Source organism: Vanacampus margaritifer, chromosome 1 (assembly GCF_051991255.1).
Source record: "Vanacampus margaritifer isolate UIUO_Vmar chromosome 1, RoL_Vmar_1.0, whole genome shotgun sequence".
NCBI classification, from domain to species: Eukaryota; Metazoa; Chordata; class Actinopteri; order Syngnathiformes; family Syngnathidae; genus Vanacampus; species Vanacampus margaritifer.
The window spans coordinates 805,975-825,896 of NC_135432.1; the positions used below are offsets into that span (position 1 = coordinate 805,975).

At 43.0% G+C, this 19,922-nt stretch overlaps 3 protein-coding genes and 1 pseudogene across 5 annotated transcripts in view; 1 reads left to right on the forward strand and 3 right to left on the reverse strand.

Moving 5' to 3' along the window:
* Positions 1-1,564, reverse strand: part of LOC144055004 (receptor tyrosine-protein kinase erbB-4-like) — a 202,741-nt gene extending 201,177 nt beyond the window's left edge. For all 3 annotated transcript variants that reach the window (XM_077570553.1, XM_077570560.1, XM_077570544.1), the window contains exon 1: positions 1,183-1,564. In XM_077570553.1, the coding sequence (XP_077426679.1) occupies positions 1,183-1,246 (64 nt within the window). In that variant the 5' untranslated portion in view covers positions 1,247-1,564. The remainder of the gene's footprint in view (positions 1-1,182) is intronic.
* On the forward strand, positions 1,348-14,100 carry LOC144057455 (receptor activity-modifying protein 1-like; annotated as a pseudogene).
* LOC144064029 (putative methyltransferase DDB_G0268948) lies at positions 4,647-8,502 on the reverse strand. The gene is made up of 6 exons (XM_077586175.1): positions 8,300-8,502; positions 7,835-7,995; positions 6,779-6,992; positions 5,855-5,958; positions 5,268-5,405; positions 4,647-4,788 (listed from the first exon to the last, which is right to left on the reverse strand). Exons 1-6 carry the CDS (start codon positions 8,414-8,416, stop codon positions 4,701-4,703), a joined length of 822 nt encoding a protein of 273 aa, XP_077442301.1. The 5' UTR covers positions 8,417-8,502; the 3' UTR covers positions 4,647-4,700.
* A 390-nt stretch (positions 14,101-14,490) lies between the features above and the next one.
* Positions 14,491-18,263, reverse strand: LOC144040104 (putative methyltransferase DDB_G0268948). The gene is made up of 6 exons (XM_077553933.1): positions 17,910-18,263; positions 17,665-17,819; positions 16,691-16,904; positions 16,070-16,173; positions 15,714-15,851; positions 14,491-14,659 (listed from the first exon to the last, which is right to left on the reverse strand). Exons 1-6 carry the CDS (start codon positions 18,018-18,020, stop codon positions 14,572-14,574), a joined length of 810 nt encoding a protein of 269 aa, XP_077410059.1. The 5' UTR covers positions 18,021-18,263; the 3' UTR covers positions 14,491-14,571.
* Positions 18,264-19,922: the final 1,659 nt, after the last annotated feature.

A 19,922-nucleotide genomic window follows, 5' to 3' on the forward strand; every position in this document is an offset into this window, starting at 1 on the left:
CAAACTTAAAGCTCTTTCATGATAAAAGAATAGATTTGAGTCTTTTGCTATGAAAACATTTTGTTCACATGACCTTTGACCCTTTGAATGTTTAAAATGCCATGCATTAAAAGTGATTCACGTGAAATTAATCCTGAAGAAAAAAACCTGCAAACTTCTATACTTTACACACACAATCACACGAACGGGCACAGGAGATTCTTTACATATATATAAAAAAAAAAAAAAAGAAATCTCTTTTACGTCAACACGATAATCATAGCGATGCATTGAGCGCTTATCAGAACCATCTTGGAGTCATTAACACCCACAAAGTTCCCACGAGGCACAACTTGGCTGGAATTTGCATTACAAACACGCCGGCCGCATGGCTGTGCATATACAATGCAACCAATGTGCTTTTTTTCTTCTTCTACTACTATTAGCGTCTCGCTATTAATGCCCGTTTCAAATTGCATTCGTGTGCTCGCTTGACAACTTCAACCCTCCCGGAGAGCGTCGCAGTCACATCAAGCATATTGTCACTTCTTCTGCTCGACATTTTGTTTTTGCAAAATATTTCAGTGCGCGTGGCCAGAGCTTGATTGAAGCACTTTAGAAAAGAAAACCGCGCGGCTCATTAGAGCCAAATATCCCAGAGCAGACCAAAGACGGAATGCCAAATGTGTGAAGTCTCTGAGAAAGCAGATCAGAGAGCAAAATGAAAAGCTGAGTCCAAACCCGGCATTCTCAGCAGACGTCATCCTGCAGCGCCCGAAGGAAGGAAAATGTTGGACTATTTATCAAGCAGATGCCGGACCACAAACTGACCCAGCAGGAGGTACTGCATGATGACAAGCTTTTTCTATGTTTCAAATATTCAGGGAACAATTCCAATAATAAACTATAACTCAAAGTGCAGGGCAATAGACAAAATAACAAAAATGGATCCCCGGGTGTAGTAAAAAAAAAAAAAAATGTAATTGAGCTAACAAGAGCACTTTGAGAAGCATTTCCCACAGAACCGAGCCGGCAGGACGAGCTGCGACGCGTCCGCGTGAAGTTGAGCAACTTTCTTTTCCAGGCTCATGAATCGACAACGAGCCGATCAGTGCATCGAGTTTGTGACTCAACTCCGCGACGGTGTTTGGGCGCCAGTCCAAGCAGAAGAAACAGAAAAGAAAAGCCAAAGAAAACACTTACCTGACTGCGCCGCACTGGATCGGATGAGCAGCAAAGTGGCGAGGGTGCAAGCGAGGAACTTCATCTTGGACGGAGGGCTGATGATCGGCAGGTTCAAGTCCCCGAAACTCACATGTCCAATTAGGATATCCCGGTCGAGTCTCAAGCGTGCAATAATCAAGGAAAATGGAGCGGCAGGGGCTCCTGTTGGGAATGGCTTGCTTGGTCTCGCACCTCCGGCAGCAGCAGCAGCAGCAGCAGCAGAACCCTCAACCTTTTACGCGCCGCTTGCGCTTGCCTGTGTTTGTTTACGAGTTCCCAGGCTGCCGATCGGATCGCTTTCCACTCTGGATTCTGTGAGACAGTTTGCCCGCACGCTGACACGGTGCTGGTGGCTGGGCGCGCGTGCGCGAGCGCGTGCGTGCGTGAGTGCGCGTGAGATGGTGAGTGCTGGCTATGAACACGCCTCCGCAATGTGACAGACATTTGACGCAGCCTATTACAACGGCTAATAGACATTTAAGGAACGGCTGTCCTCGCTTCAAGGTCCGACCACGTCAGCGATCAGCTTCCGTGGGTTCGCTAATGCACCTGTGACCTCGTCACCTGCGGCACCTGCGGCGCAAAGGCCACCTGAGCGCAGAACACATTTTCACGTTGGGAAAGTTCCAATGCTGAATTACAAGAAGTCGGCAAACTTTGATGTTAAAGGGCCACATTTGTTTTATTTGTATTTATTTATTTCGATTTTTTTTTCTAACACAACAATTGATAAAATGTATGATAGTCAAATATGAATGTGTATATTAAAAAATAAAAAGAAAAAAATCTATCTAATTATTTTATTTGCATAATTTATAATTAATGTGAGTTAAATGTTTAAATGTGAATGCTCATTTAATTGATATACAAACACTAAAAAAATACAAACAATGATTAATCAGTTAGTTGATTCATCAGATTATACTGTAGGTTATATTTAAGAGTTATTGATGCTGTCACACGACACGAGGCAGTTGTGCTGCCAATTTCCCTTAATTTGTCTGAAAATGACTATAACTGATCGTTATTGTTCATGGGTGATCAATGGAACATGACGGAGTCGCTGTGGATACAGTGAAAAGAAAGTAAGGTTGAGAAGTTGATGGCGCGAGCAAAGGTGTGAGTCATGTCCTTTCCTCTGCTGCCATCTAGCGGATTTTATGGGGAAATGCACAACTTACATGTTAGTATTCATGATGAACAGAAGAGGGAGGGGGCTGTAATATCAAGTGAAAACATCCACAATGCTCTACTTGTCATTTAGCCCCACCAGTTGCCGTACATTTTGGCCTTTTATGCTCAAGTAGTTCGAGTTTAGATCGGTTTCTTACGCGCACTTTCGATTCTCCCTTGACACACCCACACACACGTCACCGGTGAAAACTCCACAAGAGGTGCGAGCCACTGAATTCTGAGGGGCAGCTCCCTCATTAGGCTGATTAGATGCTGATGCAGGGCGTCGTGGACGCTAGAGGGCGCCAAAGATCGTCTAAAAATTCACACCTTCAATGTCCTTTTTTTAAAATCTACAGTATAGGGAAGGAAGAGAGGGGGAAGGAAATGGCAGCACAGCCTGGAGTTGCACGTTGTTCCTGAAGGCAGCTTGTGATGTGATGTTTGTTACCGGTTAGTGTTTGTCGGGTATTTAAAAAAAAAAAGAGAAGAAAAAAACATTGAAATGTGCTCATGTTACTTCTAAACTTCTGTCTGTTTTCCCTTTAGCCAATGTCTGAATGTTTGGAATATTTTGTGTAGCATTTCAAATAAAGGACAGGAAAAAATTATGTAAATAAACCACTTTATTATTTCAGGTGACTACTCAAGCATCACTTGTGGTTTGAACGTTGACTTAAGAGAAGCAGTTATATGTAGTTCTTCAAAACGGTCAATTTGAATTGAGAGATCAACATATGTTAAATACAGCATGCTACATAGTTCATGCTAAACATTCTAAACATATTCTCCCCAATGCCGGAGGGGATTCATGCGTCCTCCTCAGGTCTCACCAAGCGCACCTGTGAGATCACAAGAAGGCAAAATTCTTCCCATGTTCGTCCCAGGTGTCTTTTTTGGAGACAGCAGAAATCAAGATGTTATGCTGTTGTTTTTAGTGCCTTCACTTTCATAAGCTCTCATTTCAATCTTCCTGTCGGCGAAGCAAACATCGCAAGTGCAGCATCTGGTTTAGACGCGGGTTCCGTGTGCATGACCATCACTTTCTCAACATATTTTTGATCATTTGAACATGTCCTGCCACTGGGAAATTCCACAGCTCTACACAGGCAGACCATGTATGCAAATTTCTGGGGTGAAGACGACAGCCACGTTTTCAGTGATGCTGTAACATCAGTTGAGAAACAGTCAAGCCTGAAAAAACTCCAAAATGGTATTCTTCCAATTCCATTATCTGTATTGCTTGAGTACTTTGGGACAATGGGAAGTAGAAAAAAAATGTCTTCCGTACCAAATGGAGGCAAACTGTCATCCTTTGGATCCATGGTTTTAAATGTCATTTCCGGAGACTGCGGCTGCCGAGTGCCTGGCGCATCTCGCAATTTGGAAACAAAAAGTAGACTACCTTTTAGACTCGTGAAAAGCATGTCAAAGTGGTGGCGCTGGTGGTGTAAGGTGATTTTGATGGAGGTGCATGAAGGCAGACTGGTTTGCTACTCTACGGACGTGTGGTGGACATCATTGCATTTCATTCATAAATATGACAAGTGCCTGGTCAATCCCTCCCAATCATTGGAGAAATACATACACTGAACAAATTATTATCATTATTGCCTTAAAAAAAGATTTTAATTGCACCCCCCCTGACCACACATCACAGTAGATGCAGGATTGGGGGTCTCCAACGTCACACGCGCGGCATCATCATCTTGCAGTTGGCCTGCATGAACCCACTTTGGACCCTCGCGAGTACATTTCTGCTTCTGCACTGTCAAAGACCGTGCGCACTTCGACCGCCCTGATTGAAGGGCAACGAGGGGAGCTGCTTCAATCCGCCGGGAATCGGCTGCATTCCATCCCACAACTAAGAGAAAAGCCTTATCACACGCTAGTCAAGCAAAACAACAACAAAAAGAATACTGCAGTTTGGTTGCGCTTCGCGCTAGACTGGGCATGAAAATAGCAGGATATGAATCGTTGCGTACTCAAATGTAGAACGCAGACCAGTGAGTGATTGTTACACAAAATAGCAACGGAAATAGAGCAACCAAAACACAAAAAAAATGTTGTTGTTGTTTTTTACTTGTGGAAAAAGTCCTCTTTGAAAAGGTGCTCTTAACAATCACTGCAAAAGAATGAAGTGCAAGATGCAAAGGATTCCTTTGCATGAAGTACACCAACAAAACACAGTACAAAGTACTAGTTTAGTTTTTGGTTGAGCTTGACTTTTATTCAAAGTTGTTTTTATTTTGCAACTCTTAGGAGTCCAGCCGCAGGAGAGATCCTTGTTTTGCAGAATTCATATTCATGTCAGGCATTCTGGATCAAGGTTTCCGAGCCAGCATGTAGAAATACTTGACCACCAGGGTGAGCTCCGTTTCTGGCGAGGACACCCGCATGGCAGCCAGCAGTCTGGAATGGAAAACAGCCTCGCTTCGTTACTCTTATTGAGAAGCAACGAGTATTTCGTGCCTGTCTTTTATTTTCAGTGTTCATTCAAACGGCATCCGTTTCGCCAATTTCACTTTGTCAAAACGACTGCTGTGAAATTCAAGTTGTTGTCGCAAGCAATTAATTAAAAGCTTTTATAATAAGAAGAAGAAGAATGTCTTTAATTGAACGTACATAGTGGCCTTTCAAGGGCCCCAGGGACACTTATTTAATGACCCTTCTTATTCTTTATTCCTCCTCCATATGTTTGTCTCTTTTGTATGGCAACGAATGGTCGCTATCTCATCAAAGCCTTCAACAGCGGCAAACTTGTCATGTGTAACAAAGCAGTGATTTACAGGACACAAGCACTGACACCTTCATTGGAGGTGCGGTATGGAGTTGAATGTTCAGCGACTTCCGAACTGAGGCTAGTTGAAGATTACGTGTCAATGTCTCACTTGTTCCTGATGTCCTCAGAAAGACGCTGGGCCTCAGCGGCATCCTGGTGCTTCAGATTCTGGTAGCCGGTAAATGTTTCTACCATGCCAATGAAACGGTTTACCGTCACCGTCCTATAAATCTTATGACAGCCGTTCCTGGACACAAAAAAAGCAAATGGGCCATGTAGTGTAAATGTCACTTTTGCTTGCATACAAATAGCACTCTGGAGAACCTGCTCAGCCGTTAAGTGTAAAATATAACAACTAAGAAACCAAGTCAATCTTTTTGTTAACTATCGAAAGGGTGTCTGTAATCATGTTGTTCTGGTTTTCTTTCTAATTAGCTTGAACTGGAATCTGTGACATACTTTTGAAAACAGGTTTCTTTTACGGTCACTTTTAAACTTTGACTGCTAGAACTCTATCTTTGAGGTATGTTGACAAAACATGCCATGAAGGCCTTTAAAATGTGCTAAAATTGCAATGCTATGGAACGTGTTCCAGTTCATCCTTCAGCGACGTAGATGGAACATGTTGTGAAGACAAGTCGTGAGAAAATTGCAATCGGAGAAAATTGCATGGAATCAAAAAGATAGGACACTTACCAGTGTTTGTCCGGAAAAGGGCATGCGTCAAACATGTCAAAGTAGATTTGCGAGGGACAGGAGCGCAGGCAATGGTTTTGGAAAGGGAGCAGAGCTGCATCAAACTATTCATATGATTAAAGACAAACAAAAAAAACATGCTGGTGAAAGCAGACATGCATCATAAATCGTCAGGATAAAGCACGTGAGGATGATATTTGGAATGTGAGGAAACAGCAAAGTCATTTACGAAAAGTAGATTGCAAGAGAAGAAAAATGTGAGAAGCGTCACATTGAAGCTCTGTTGTCCTTACTGGCATCGATCATGTGTAATACTTAGCATAACCGCCAGGAGGCAGTGTTGGGAATTTGGCAGGCCAGCGCATTTGTATGAAATTCCTCTCCTTTCAATGTGGCGCGCTATTCGTGCGCTAGAGTTTGGCACCGATACGGAAATCCGGAATGGCCGAGCATTGGCGCCGCAGTGCAGATGCTCGATAGAGTTCTTGAAAATAAGTGCATTCCAATCAGTTGCGGCTTCGTCATAAGCATGATCCGCTTGGTGTCAAGGGTCAGGTTGAAGGTTTTCTTTTACATCTCACTATGATCAAATCAACCCGAGCGGAGCGCGTTGTTCTCCTCAGTTTCTACTTGAGTGAAATTGTGAACAGTTTCTTACCTTCTACCACTCAACACCAACACATGCTTTCATTACTAGTCTGCTTTTTTGCTCTTCAATCATGTTGCTACGTGCTAACGAGGTTAGCAAGTGTTAATATGAATGTCTCTATTGTTGCGCTATTGGCTAGCTTACTATAAGGTGTGTGGCGTGCGTGCGTGCGTGCGTGCGTGCGTGCGTGCGTGCGTGCGTGCGTGCGTGCGTGCGTGCGTGGTGGAGCCTCATGGAGGAGGTCATGGACTTAAGATTGTTTTGAGCGCCATCACCTCTTTGCAAATGCTGTTAAGCGCACTTGTGGCGTGGCCGTACTCCAGCTCCCGTTCCATCATGTTGCCCATCACAGCCAAGCAGCCGTTGGGCTTCAGTACCCGCTCAACCTCCTTCAGGAAGCGCGGCCGGTCGAACCAGTGGGCTGCCGTCGTGGATGTGACCAGGTCCACATGGCCCGACTCAAACGGCAGTTCTTCGGCAGGACTCTGCCTACAACATGTGGGAGGCGGCCGCAAAGAGTAGTGTGGAGGAGCGGGAGGAGAAGAGCGAGGAGAGACCTTAGAAAAGTGCGGACCACAAACAATATGGAATATTTCTTGCATTGGTTTTGCTGTTTACTCCAAACTTTGCTTCATAAAGTCTTTGTTCCCCCAAATATTTATGCATTTGCCCGATTAAATAACTATTTCATTAATTATAATCAAATAGTCTGTTTATCACATTTAAAATGAGAATAGCTATCATTTGTTTTGTTGTTATTTTTTAACTTTATCTACGAATGACCTGGCCAATCTGTCTGTTCCAAAAAAAATAACACGGCCCCTTGAGCCCACATTTGGTTTAGAATTTTTAAATCAATTTTTTGTGAGCTGCCCGTTTTCCCAAAATGCATGCCGCTAACGTGCTTACTTGGGGATGAAGAGACAGGACAACACCTTGAAAGACGGAAGATGCTAAAAGCAATTCGTAAAGAATACAGAACATTTGGACAGAAATGTCTTAATGACATGTTGTTGGGACGCCCCGGGCTAAAAAGCAGCTTGTCTACCAAATTCATAAACGCTAAACTAGACCTGCCCCGGCACAAATATGAAGATGCACCTTTTTCAGACACCTGTATATGAAAAGGGGCCTCAAGGAACATCTTTCATTTGGACTTTGTGTCTCCTTTAAGTGAAAAGAAATGAATTATAATCAATACTAACCTAAATACAAAAAAATAAATAAATATGTTTTTTTACGCCAGAAAAGAGTGCATTACAAACAACAAATTTCAGTGAGCAAGACTTGCATAATGCAATCTACCGAGCCATGCTCTCATTTCATCTCACCTGTATGAGACACCCTGGCAAATATTATTGGCGCGAGCCAGTTCCAGCTGACTGGCACTAATGTCCGTCCCAACAACCTGGTGGAAGGACGGTGCCAAGAGGATGGTTCCCCTTCCGTTACCACAGCCAACATCCACTGCAAGGTTGAACTTGTTTGGCGTCTAAAAGGGAATTCACCACATTTGCAATGACTTTCGTTTACGCCTTTAAAAAAATCAAGCTGAAAAACACACACATTAGAGTTTGAATAGGTTAACATACAGGGAGGGACACAGTGAGACAAAAAATGTGGGAATATTCAGTGTCTATTCCTATTCAACGAATTAAGGGCGAGGTTTAACCCGTCGTTCAGGAAACAAAAATTCACAGATTGCCAACACGTCACACGAGTGTGGAAAAAAAAATTAAATGCAGTAAGAAATGAGTGCATTTTAAATGATGGTGACCAGTCCACAGTACCTTTACTTTTGATCTCATAAAGTCCATAATCGTGTTAATCAGTTCATGTGGAGTCACTCGATACTTCAGGTAGGCAGCAACATGGCTTTTCTCCTCAAAAAGACGGAAAAATGTAAAAGCCATAATAAGCGCTTCTGAAAACGGACGGAACTTCCCGGCAGAAACACACCAGACCGATCTCGACAAGCTGACTGTTCCAGCTCCACAATCCACACGTCAGTCAATTCTTAAAATATTAGTTCAGTGTTGTTTGGTTATGACATGTCAAGAAGGAGCATCGCTAGGTTTTATGGATGGGCGGGGAATAGCCCCGAGGGATGCGCGGGGTGTGAGAAAGTGCAGCAGGCACACAAATATGTTCACAAGCAGCTAACATAGATTGAAAAAAGAAACCTTTGTAGTGTTATTTCAATCCGTTTTTTTTTAAAACAATACACAAACACAGTATGGGTACAACAATAAGCACGAAAAGAGAGAAAAAATACAGTTGTGCTTGAAAGTTTACATACCATAATGTAAACTTATGAGGCCCCTGTGTGGCGAGACAAAGATTTCATGCCCATAAAATCCAAAATATTGCAGCAATTGTTTTGATATTTTCAGATGTTGATGTTGTATGTGCACGTGCGTGCGTGTGAGTGTGTATTCATTAGTTCACCTAAAACCTACAAAAAAAATCCCATACCGGTCACCTAAACCGAACACTTCAGAACCCAGCCAGAGCCGTGAGGCCGTCAGGAGACCCGAGGAAGGACCAAAGGAAAGAAAGGAAAGTGAAATCCAGCACCGACCAGACACCACCCGCCGGGTCACCAACCAAAGTCCTTCACCGACCCCAGAAACGTCCAAATTCCAACAACTCAGGGAGACCTCAAGAGACCAAAGGAGAGACTGAGGAAAGGAAGGAAGGACAGACGAAGCCGAGTGAGATCCGCAGACAGCAGCCTCCACCCATTCAACGACCAGAGGAAGAAGCCGCTGCGCCCTGGTGAGGCGCAACATCGGTTGTGTGAGCGCGGACCGCCGCAGCAGCAGTCGTCAAGACAGCAGTCAGTGCGTCCCTCATCGGGCAAGAAGGAGCCGCCACAGTGTTTACAGCGAGCGTCGTCGCTCAGCAATCGACGCGCAATGAGCGCAAAATCATTGTGACAGTTTCAACTTAATCATTTACAACATATATTAGTTACACCCGAATAGAAAAGGGGCTGACGGGATGAAGACGAAGTTTCATTCCCGTCCCCAGAATACACTTAAGACGCAGTTATCAAGATGTTGATTCATTCATGAAGGGGAAATAACCATGGTTTGATATGTCCTCATGTAACCTCTTATATAAGGATATGTTGTTGTCCTGAACTGTTGTACGAATCCAGGTGCCCAACAATTTGTGAATAAAGGGCGGAATCAACCTGGGAACTCTTCCTTGTCTATACTACAGTCCTCCCTGCTTCGGAAACATGTTTTCGAGGGTGCCTGGGAGAGGGCTTGGCCAGCCTGGTTTCTTACGCTCACCCCTTTTTGTTAACGAATAAAAGATGGAGCGGCACACGGTGTGGGTAGAGTCAGCTGAGGGAAGCGTACGTTCGCCCAGCCGTTTTGCAGCTCGTTCTCTCCGGTCTAGTGTCAAGGTAAGCGCCGATGATGATTATATTATGCTGCTTAGCGTTGAAGTGTGTTGATTGCTGTTTGCGGGGAATAAAGGGCACAATTATTCTAGCACAGTATATCAGTCTCTGTGTATTCATTGTCGCCGCCGATCACTCACAATTCTGCATAAAAATATAAAAGTGAAGTAGTGTTTTCTACAAAACTATTCATTACAAGTTGATTCATTATCAAGATGTTGATTCATTCATTGTTAGGAGATACCAAACACTGTTATACATCGCTGTCGTTCAGTCCCAATAAAAAAAAAAACGCTTCCATCAGTTCATCATCCCAGTAGTGCTTGTTAATCGAAAGTTAATTTGGTCCCTCATTGTTCCGTTCAGTCCAGTTGCGCCGGACAGTTGAGGACACAAGCCAGCAGAAGCATCCCAGCCACAAGTGTGATGATCAAGTCAAGATACTCCACGTTTTCAACTTCCAGTGAGGGAAGGGGGCTTGTGGGGTTTTATTTATTGATTGATTAATAACAGTTTTTTTTGATTCAGTTGGTTTGACTAGATTTTATGTGTATGACAGTGTGCGGATCTGTTAGATAAATGTATCTTAAAATGACATAGCATATGTTTTATAAGTGCAAAGAAATGTGTGTGCTTGTTTCTACTATCCAAGGTCAGCAACCCACAGAACCATCTGATTGAGATGACATCATAAACATTGCAGCCGGGAATGGAACAATCGCATTCACCTTAAGTTCCAGTCTGACAAACATGTTTGCTGTGGAGCGCCATTGAAGTTGTATGTAAAGTAGACATTCTTTAGTCTCAGGCCTAACCGACAAACGGCGGAATGAGTGTTCCGGCTGAGTGTGAAAAAAAGGCATTGCAAAGTGACTGTCGCTGACGTCCCGTCTTAGTTGCCAATGACTGTCATGTCAGTCGACTAATTTTGATTTGGGACTGTTGTTGTGTCCCCTGTGACGGACGGACGGACGGACGGACGGACGGACGGGGGAGGCATCTGGACAAAGAATCGGATGACAGTCGGGGTTGCTATGATCGGGGGTGGCCGTGGAAGGTCAGGGCACTTTTTTGCTTTTGCTCGGCGTCCCTTGTTGAGCGCACAGCATGTGAGACGCAATGTGGTCATCTTGAGCTTTGCTTAATCCGTGGTTTTTCTTCACAGTGTATCAGACGGTAAAGAAGAAAAGGGCGAGGATTTACGTGCAGCGATCTCAGTCCGGAAAGCAGCAGCACACGTTGGAGTTGTTGAGACTGTATTTATCATGAAGGCAGCTTGTGTTGTGCTCTTCTTCACCTGTGAGTGCTTGTCCAGAAAAAAGAGCATTTGAAAGCATTTAAATGTGCTTATATATTCAATTTGACCACTTCTGTTTGTTTTCTTTTGAATGTTTGGAATATTTTATGCATAAAGTTCGGGGGGGGGGGGTTAATGTCAATAAAACATATTGTTTGAGATGACCACTCAAGCAAACACTTGCGGTTTCAACTTTGACTTGAGAGAAGCAGTTACATGTGGTGCTTCAATGAAGTTTGAGAAATCAACATATGCACATTTTTCTAAACAAAGCAAAATTGGACTCGACATATTCACAGCAGGCACCACTGAAATAGCAAAAATGGAAGGAAATGTTTTATTTTTGTTGTCGTTTTTGACAAAAGTGTCAATTTAATAAACCTCTTGTTTGGAGACTTCTTGAAGTCTCCCTGCAGGCTCAGCAAACACCTCAAGTGCACAATCTGGCGCAGACGCAGCTTCTGTGCGCACGATGATCGCTAATGCAAAATATTTATACTCGCAATGAAAAGATGCCCACCACTGCAGATGTGCGGAGGCCACGCAATTGAGGCGGAGAAGACGTTTTCAGTGACGTTGCACAAACAGATAAGAACAAGTCAAGCAGGAAAAACCACTCCGTGAACTTGATTTTTTTTTTTTTTTTTTTTTTTTTTTACACCAGCCATGACCCATTATCACATTTTTTCTTTTCTTTTTTCTTGGATACACATGAAAAATATCAAATTGTACTCATTGCAATCACTTGACCTCCCGCTCCGCAGCATGCGTGTCCGGCTGCAACAGAGAACTCGATGAGAGCGTCATGGATGACTTCTGCCTGGCTACGTTCAAGTCGGACACGACGGCTGTCAACAAACGTTTGCTGGACGGACACCGCAAAGTGAGTTCAACTTACAACACACACTCACTCGTCTCTACACACGAGGGAGGCGGAGCTTTGGAAGGTCTTGTCGTATCCGGTACAGAACTAAATTGGCAAAAGGTCAGCACAATTGACCGCACATGAAAAACACCCAACCACAATAATGTCATTTTCTGCTTTTTTATTCAATTGTAAACATGTTCATTAATTGCCATAAACTTCCATTTCTTAAATAATTCCAATTATTTTTAGTCTATTGTTCAAATATACCTTTCATCAATTTATTTTTGTGCAAATATTCAATCGTTAAATCTTTCAAGGAAGGATCCCCATCACTAGTTATGCATACAACAATTTAATTTTCACATTATTTCCTTAATTTCCTTAAATATATGTCCTGTCCTCTTGCATGTGTTTTCAAAGCTGCGATAGCCAAAACGTCCTCCATCAATGTTTTAGTCTCCTCATGATAGAATCGTACATACACCAGAAAATGAGAATTGTCACTTACATCAGTTGATTGATTGAGCCGCAGCTAGCAAAATACGCCGGGCACTTTGGACAGCGCTATCCATCTGGGAGCGCACAACCTCCGAGTGCGGCTCTCCTCTCGTTGTTGTGGTTGACAAATAGCGTGTCTGTCCGCCATTGCGTCCAAACATTCTTCCAGCATTCCGGAGTCAGTAGAAGAATTTTTGTGTGTTGTGCCCACTCGTAGACAGATAAACGGTGCTCGTAGCGTTCGATGCCGGTCAAATGAAAGCATACGCCTCCGTTCAGTCACTTTTCATTTTCTTTGTCTACTTTTCAGATTTTTGACAACGCCATACTTCATCACATTAGCCGTGAGAAAGCGTGTATCTCGAGAAACAAACCAACGTTTGCGAGCTTACCGGACCCCGGCTCTGTCGAAGGACCCCCGGCTCGGAAATAGCTGCCCTTGCGCGCGCCTATTGAAAAATCGTCTATCGGTAAAACTCAATATATTTCCCGCCCAGTACATATTTTGGGATATTCCGGATGAAAGGGTCTCGCGCTCCAGCTTCCGCCAGTTGGGGAACGCTCGCGTACAGCAATACAGGTTTGATGTGGCCCGTTACTTCTCTTGCTAAATGGATTTGCGCTTCATTTGGGATTTCCTAAACAAGAGTTGTTTAGGCCAACTTAAATATTTGGTTGTCATGATTTTCCATTACTGCTGATTTCAAATTCAAGAATTAATAAGAATTGATAACAGTGTATAAAAAAATTTTCAAAAGTTATTCGATTTTTTATTTTATTTTTTTTAAATGTAGCAAACACCTTTTTCTATACACAGTGTTGTACTTAAGGTAGCGTGGCATAGGGTAGTGTCTTCAAAGGTTCTCCTTTGGACTTTTGACATTTGGAAACGGTTTTGAAACCTTAATAATCAAACATACAAGGTTAATTATGTGTGGAATATTTCATTTTGAGATACATTCTAATTCTGACAGTATGGAAAATAAAATAATAATAAAGGAGACTCACAAAGCTCAACGTGTCATTGCAGTGTTTTGGTTGGGGGTTCCAGTAGTTGTTATGCCCCCATTGTGAGACTGTTTTGTCTCCCCCTACAGGCACAAGCAAGGAATAGCAAGTGTCTACCTATGCAGGAGATTGCCGACACATTTTCATTGCAAGACCTAAAGTAGTGCAATCAAGTCCTTGATATGGATCAACATCATCTCTGCTTTTCACCCCAACTGACCCTTGACCTCCATTTCCCTGTGCTATTGGATGCAGGCTCTATGAGGGTCTGACAAACTGCACGTACCAGGTAGCCTTGAGGATGGACTGCTTCTGGCCCCATCAGGCCGTCGACCGCTTCCTTGTGACGCTTCACCGAAACTACTTCCGCGACTGCCAGCTGAGCGGCCGCCTCATCCACGACCCGCCGGCCGGCGTTCTTGCTCCAATCATTGGAGTGCCGATATCGGTCACTCTGCTCGTGACAGGCCTGGTGGTGTGGAGGAGTAAACACACGGAGGGTGTTCTATAGAGACAAACTTGCGATAGCATAGATGGAGCCCTTATTTTGCAGCAGGTGGTGCTGTTAAGTTTGGAATTGAAAATACTTATTTTTCTCCAGAAAAAAAGAAAAAGAAAATACTTATGGGGTGAGAGCTGTATGGTCTGATATGTGGTACCAGAGCAGCCCCAATGGAATACAACTCGAGATAATGGAAACTGGACTTTGCCAAACTGAACAAAACTGTCCTCTTTGGTGGACATAAGATTTCACCTCAAAATCAAACGTGTGCTATTTTGCAAAGATGCTCATGAGGCTTAGAATGCTAAGATAAAGCAAAATGGAAAGAATTTTAGCATCCTTTAGTTTCAAATGAGTCCACCGAGCGAAACGCAATGCAAAACAACAGTTGAGTTTTGAGTTTAGCTTGAGTTTTATTCCAAGGTTATTGAAAGTGCAACTCTTCGGAGTATAAAGAGAATTTGTGTCTGACATTCTGGATCAAGGTTTCCGAGCCAGCATGTAGAAATATTTGACCACCATGGTGAGCTCCGTTTCTGGCGAGGACACCTGCATGGCAGCCAGCAGTCTGAAATGGAAAACAGCTTGACTTCATCATTGGGGGGGCGTTCAATGCCTGGCTTATTTTTAGCAACTCAATTTTTATTTGTAAAGTGTCTATCATACGATCTGTGGAAATCAAAGTGTCACTTCAAAAAAGGCCATTCAAAATCAAGCCATAAAACCTGACAACAACAAAAAGAAATGTTAAACCATAAATCATAAGTAAATGATTTAAAAAAAATGGCTGAGGGCACAAGTGGTAGGCGGATCGATCCAAATATGGACATTATCGATACCAAGTCAGTATCGATATTGAAACGATGCCGGCACTATAATATCGATCTAGCGGTTTAGTTTCAGTTTAGCACTTTTATGCACTGCTGCAGTTTAGTCAAACAGAAAACAGGAATGTCACATTAACCTCAGGCACACTCGCGCCCGCTCTTGTTTATTTAGCTTGAAAGAGAAGTGATGATGTTGGTTATTTTTTTGTATTTGTAGTTTCTGAACAGTATATGATATTTATTAACATTTATTTTCCTATGATCACTTTGTGCATTTTGTTTAAGAATGTAAAAAATATATATTATTTTCTGTTTGGCAATAAACTTTCCCCTAATTTTGTCCTTTTTTTTTAAAAAAAAAAAGAAACAACACAAAACCACTTAAAGGTTGAACGTTGATTGTGATAAAGCAATTTGATGATACAGCTTACTTCATTTAAAAAAACAATTATATTTCATAATTTTCCAAAAGTAAGAGTATTGGCGATACTGGCCCTACATTTACTTGGTATCAAATGGAAATTCCATCACACACCACTAGGACCAACGTGGGACCAACGTGAGGATACGCCATCACATAGCGGCCGTTCAAGGATTCTTATTAAAAACCCAGGAGCATTCTTCCTCCTCTGTATGACATTTTTATCTTTTGTATGGCAACGAATGGTCCCGATGTCATCCAAGCCTTCAACAGCGGCAAACTTTTCATGTGTAGCAAAGCAGTGATTTACAGGACACAATCGGAGTTCAAAGTTCAGCGGCAGCCTAGTTGAAGATTACGCGTTAATGTCTCACTTGTTCCTGATGTCCTCAGAAAGACGCTTGGCCTCCGCGGCGTTCTGCCTCTTCAGTTTCTGGTAGCTAGTAAATGTCTCCACCATTCCAATGTAACTGTTTATCGGCACTGTCCTGTAAATTTTATGACAGCCGTTCCTGGACACAAAAAAAAAAAAAATGTAAATGAGCCATATTGTGGAAATTGGACTTTTGATTTGCTTGGATACAAATAACCGGATCTTTAGAGTACCTGCCCAGCCATGAAGTGTGACATTTAATAACCAAGTCAATCTTTTGAAGACGTGTCTATCTTTTATCAAGCGGTTCTGAATATCTTTCTAATTGACCAAAGTTTCCCCATTTCCCACACTCACCACTCTTTGTCCGGATAGGTACAGGAATCGAACATGTCAAGGTAGATTTGTGAAGAACTGGAGCCCAGACAAGGATTTCTAAACGGGAGCAGCGCTGCATAAAACTAATCATAAACAATTATCAAACACACAAAATGCACACATGGTAAGTCACGAGGGCAAACTTGAACCACACAAACCAACTTCAAATGTGACAGGCTAGTCGTGCTGATACGGAAATCACAATACGTTGGCGGTGGCGTCAAAAGTGGAGATGCGCTCTCGACGTCAATAGAGCACGAGAAGTTGTGACGTGGACTCGCGTACTGTACGTCGTGTCCTCAGCATAAACATGATCACTTGATGTCAAGGTTCAGGTTAAATGTTTTATTATTTTTACACCCCACTCTTAGCAATGGTTACCATCTTGTTCTAAAATGCGCAACGAGAATAACTACAACCTTCAGATTCTGCCTTTATACTTTGTCCGGTTGATTTCTTATTTTATTTTATTCCATTCTCCACACGTTTTGAAATTCCCTCCAACAAGCATAAAACAACAACGGACGAACTTTTGCTTCCACATGCAACGTATTCGAGTTGATTTCAGTGGACGCGAGCCCAAAGACAATCGCAAAGCACCTCTTTGCAGATGCTGTTGAGCGCACTTGTGGCGTGGCCGTACTCCAGCTCCATGTCCATCGTGTAGCTCAGCAGCGCCAGGCAGCCGTTGGGCTTCAGGACTCGCTCGGCCTCCTTCAGGAAGCGCGGGCGGTCGAACCAGTGGGCCGCCGTCATGGCCGTCACAAGGTCCACCTGACCGGACTCAAAGGCAAGTTCTTCTGCAGGACTCTGCCTGCATGTCCGAGGCAGAATTAAAAAGAGCAAATGCGGAGGAGGAGGAGGAGATGAGAGGGGACAGGAGGGAGACGGTACTTACTGCATTGTAAAATCCTGTCATTAAATATTATTTTTTTTAGTTTTTTTTCTTCTCAAAAACAATTATCCCAAATTGAAGGGGTGTGAGGGTATTATAAAGGGGGGTTAAGAAGAAATGACAAATCTTTAGATTCTACTTCACCACTCCTGGTCCTCGATTTAAAAGCAAAGTAAATTAATTAGGAGTGTTAAAAAGATGTCATCGTAGTTAATTGCATGACTTCAATAGTTAACTCACGATTAATCACAAATTTTATATCTGTTCTAAATGTACAATAAAAAGTTTTTTTTTTTTTTTTAAGTTGTCATACTCTTGTTAACTTAAAAGTGGAAAAAATATGAAACTAACTACAGTCATTTCATAATCCATTGATTCATTTTCCTGAAAACAGTGAGCACAGTTTTTAACCTGGATTTAAATGCATTTACACTTTTAAATTGGAATGATTTATATTAATCACTCTCGCAATAAACGATACCAGGAAATACTAGAGGGAAACAACTGCTTCCTAAGGGTGATTGTTTTGTTATTCATTTGGGATTTCACGGCATGTCACGCTCCGTTTTTCAAGTCACCTCACCTCACCTCACCTTGAATACAAACCTGCTCTTCCAAGTCTCAATTAGCAACCACACATTTCAGCTGACAACATTTGCATGACTTGACGACGTCTCACCTGTATGAGACATTCTGGCACTTGTTGTTGGCCATCTCCAGCTGACCGGCGCTAATGTCGGTCCCGACAACCTGCTTGAAGAACGGGGCCAAGAGTTCGGTCCCTTTTCCGTTACCGCAGCCAACATCCACTGCCAGGTCGAACTTGTTTGGCGTCTGACAAGGAATTCACGACTTCTCATGAATGATTAGCAATAACTTGCATCTTGAAATAAAACGCTTTTGCATAACATGACCTCAACATACCTTTGATCCCATAAAGTCCATAATCGTATCGATCAGTTCGCGAGGGGTCACGCGATGCTGCAGGTAGGCAGCAACATGCTCGTCCTCCTCATACAACCTCAAGGCCATCATTTGATGCAAGCCAGCAGCCGCCTGAGCTCCTCGAGTTGACCGCTGCACTGCTCACGGACACGTCAGCATAGGTTTTTTTTTCTCTCCCAAGTGGATTTATTCATTTATTTATTTGAGCCTGCATTTGCATTAGCAGAGCAATAGAGAGCAGTGTTGGAACATGGAACAACCTTCCCTGCACGAGGACAAACATTGTTGTCAATGTGTGGGGAAAGGTTATCGTCCTCGTTGACTCTGACGTCATCATTGACATACCGGAGGGAAAATAAAGGACATGATTTGATTCAAAGTGTATTTGGATGACATACTTTTGATTCATATTCCGGAGCTGATTGATTTGGGCTTCTTCCTGATCCTTCTATGTCTATTCTAAGAGCTTTTTGAGCTAATTAATAATTAATGGTTTCATTGGAAATTAACCACACATATCCTGCTGTCCCGAACCCAATCTATTAAAAAAGATATCAATTCTAAGAAATCAAGTGTGTACATCTGCAGGCACTTCCTCAAGCAAAGAAAAGAAAGACTGCATTGCAGAATTCTGCTGGAAATGAATCAAAGTCCAAATATTATTACGCAAAGTCAATTGTTGTTGAAAGTTGCAGTCTGAAAGATCAAATATCAATCGAATTACGTTATTTGATGCCTCAAGTACACCTTGGGACGGATGCAAGCGTTTGGAAACGTCTCCTCAACATCTTAACAATGTCAGTTTGGAAAGAACACGGTGCTTGCGGTGGGATTTCGACGGATGCTACCGAATATCTCAAATCCCACTTTTGGAAATTTCACAAAGTGAGCGAACGCCGCAGCTGCTCAGCCAAATGCACAAATTCCAGGAAATTGCGTAGCGCTCGAACAGCTTATTTTTTTCCAGTGAGTTCATTATTGGGCTCATCCTCGATCCCTTGACCCATTAAAGCTTTATTTGAGGTGCAAATTTGAAGGAGAAGCGAGTAATCCCACACCGAGAGCGGAAGGTATTTGGCTTGGACGATAGAAATGGATTAAACAGTTCACAATAAAGGCCGCTTTAATTGAACCAATCAATCCTGATTCTGCCGCCATAAGATAACCGATGAACGGGACAGATAACGTATGTAGGTCAAGGATGGGGGGGGGCTGACGGGGTTGGCTTTGGTGGACATTCACACCAAGCAAAAGCACTTTTCAATCAAAACCAAATAAATTTTCTTCTTCTGTGCTTGACCGAATAAAACGCCACCAAAGCTCAATTCAGAGCATCCAAATCATTTCTCATGCTCGTTGGCCTCATACTTCTGAGGTTCAGGGTTCAAAACTCAACGACAGCTTTCCCTTGTGCCCCATAATCCGTTCTTTCATGACCTCCATGTACACCTTCGCTCGCTATCGACAGCGTTGGGTTGAAAAGGAGCGCGTTGGCGGTGACCTTTCCGTTCAACCTGTTAGCAACGTGAGCTCGTTAAACTCGGCTGTTTAATTAGCAGGGGGGCGGGGGGGGCAATCAAAGAGGAGTCCGGGACCGAGCGGAGACAGGGATCAATGGCCATCGGGGAGCCTTTAGGTGCTGCAGCCGCATCACTTTTGCGTGCTCGGAATGCAAACCGAAACATCCTGGTCTCACAAAAATCATCAAGTCATCAAAGACACACACGCAAGCTACATGTGTGGAATGTCCGATGTCGAAATGGAGCGAGCCAACTGGAATCATGGCAAGCTGCGCTGCAAACATTCAAATCTGAAGTAAGATCTTAAATGGAACCTAAATTTGCTTCTTATTATTTCGACTTGAAAGGAAATTGTCAGGCAAGATCGTTGTGCTTATTTGAAGAGACTCGTTACGTAAAGATCTTATTGAGTGTTAACAGCCAGTTTGAAGTACTGCGAGGATTAAAACAAGCATTTGCCACGTTTTAAGAT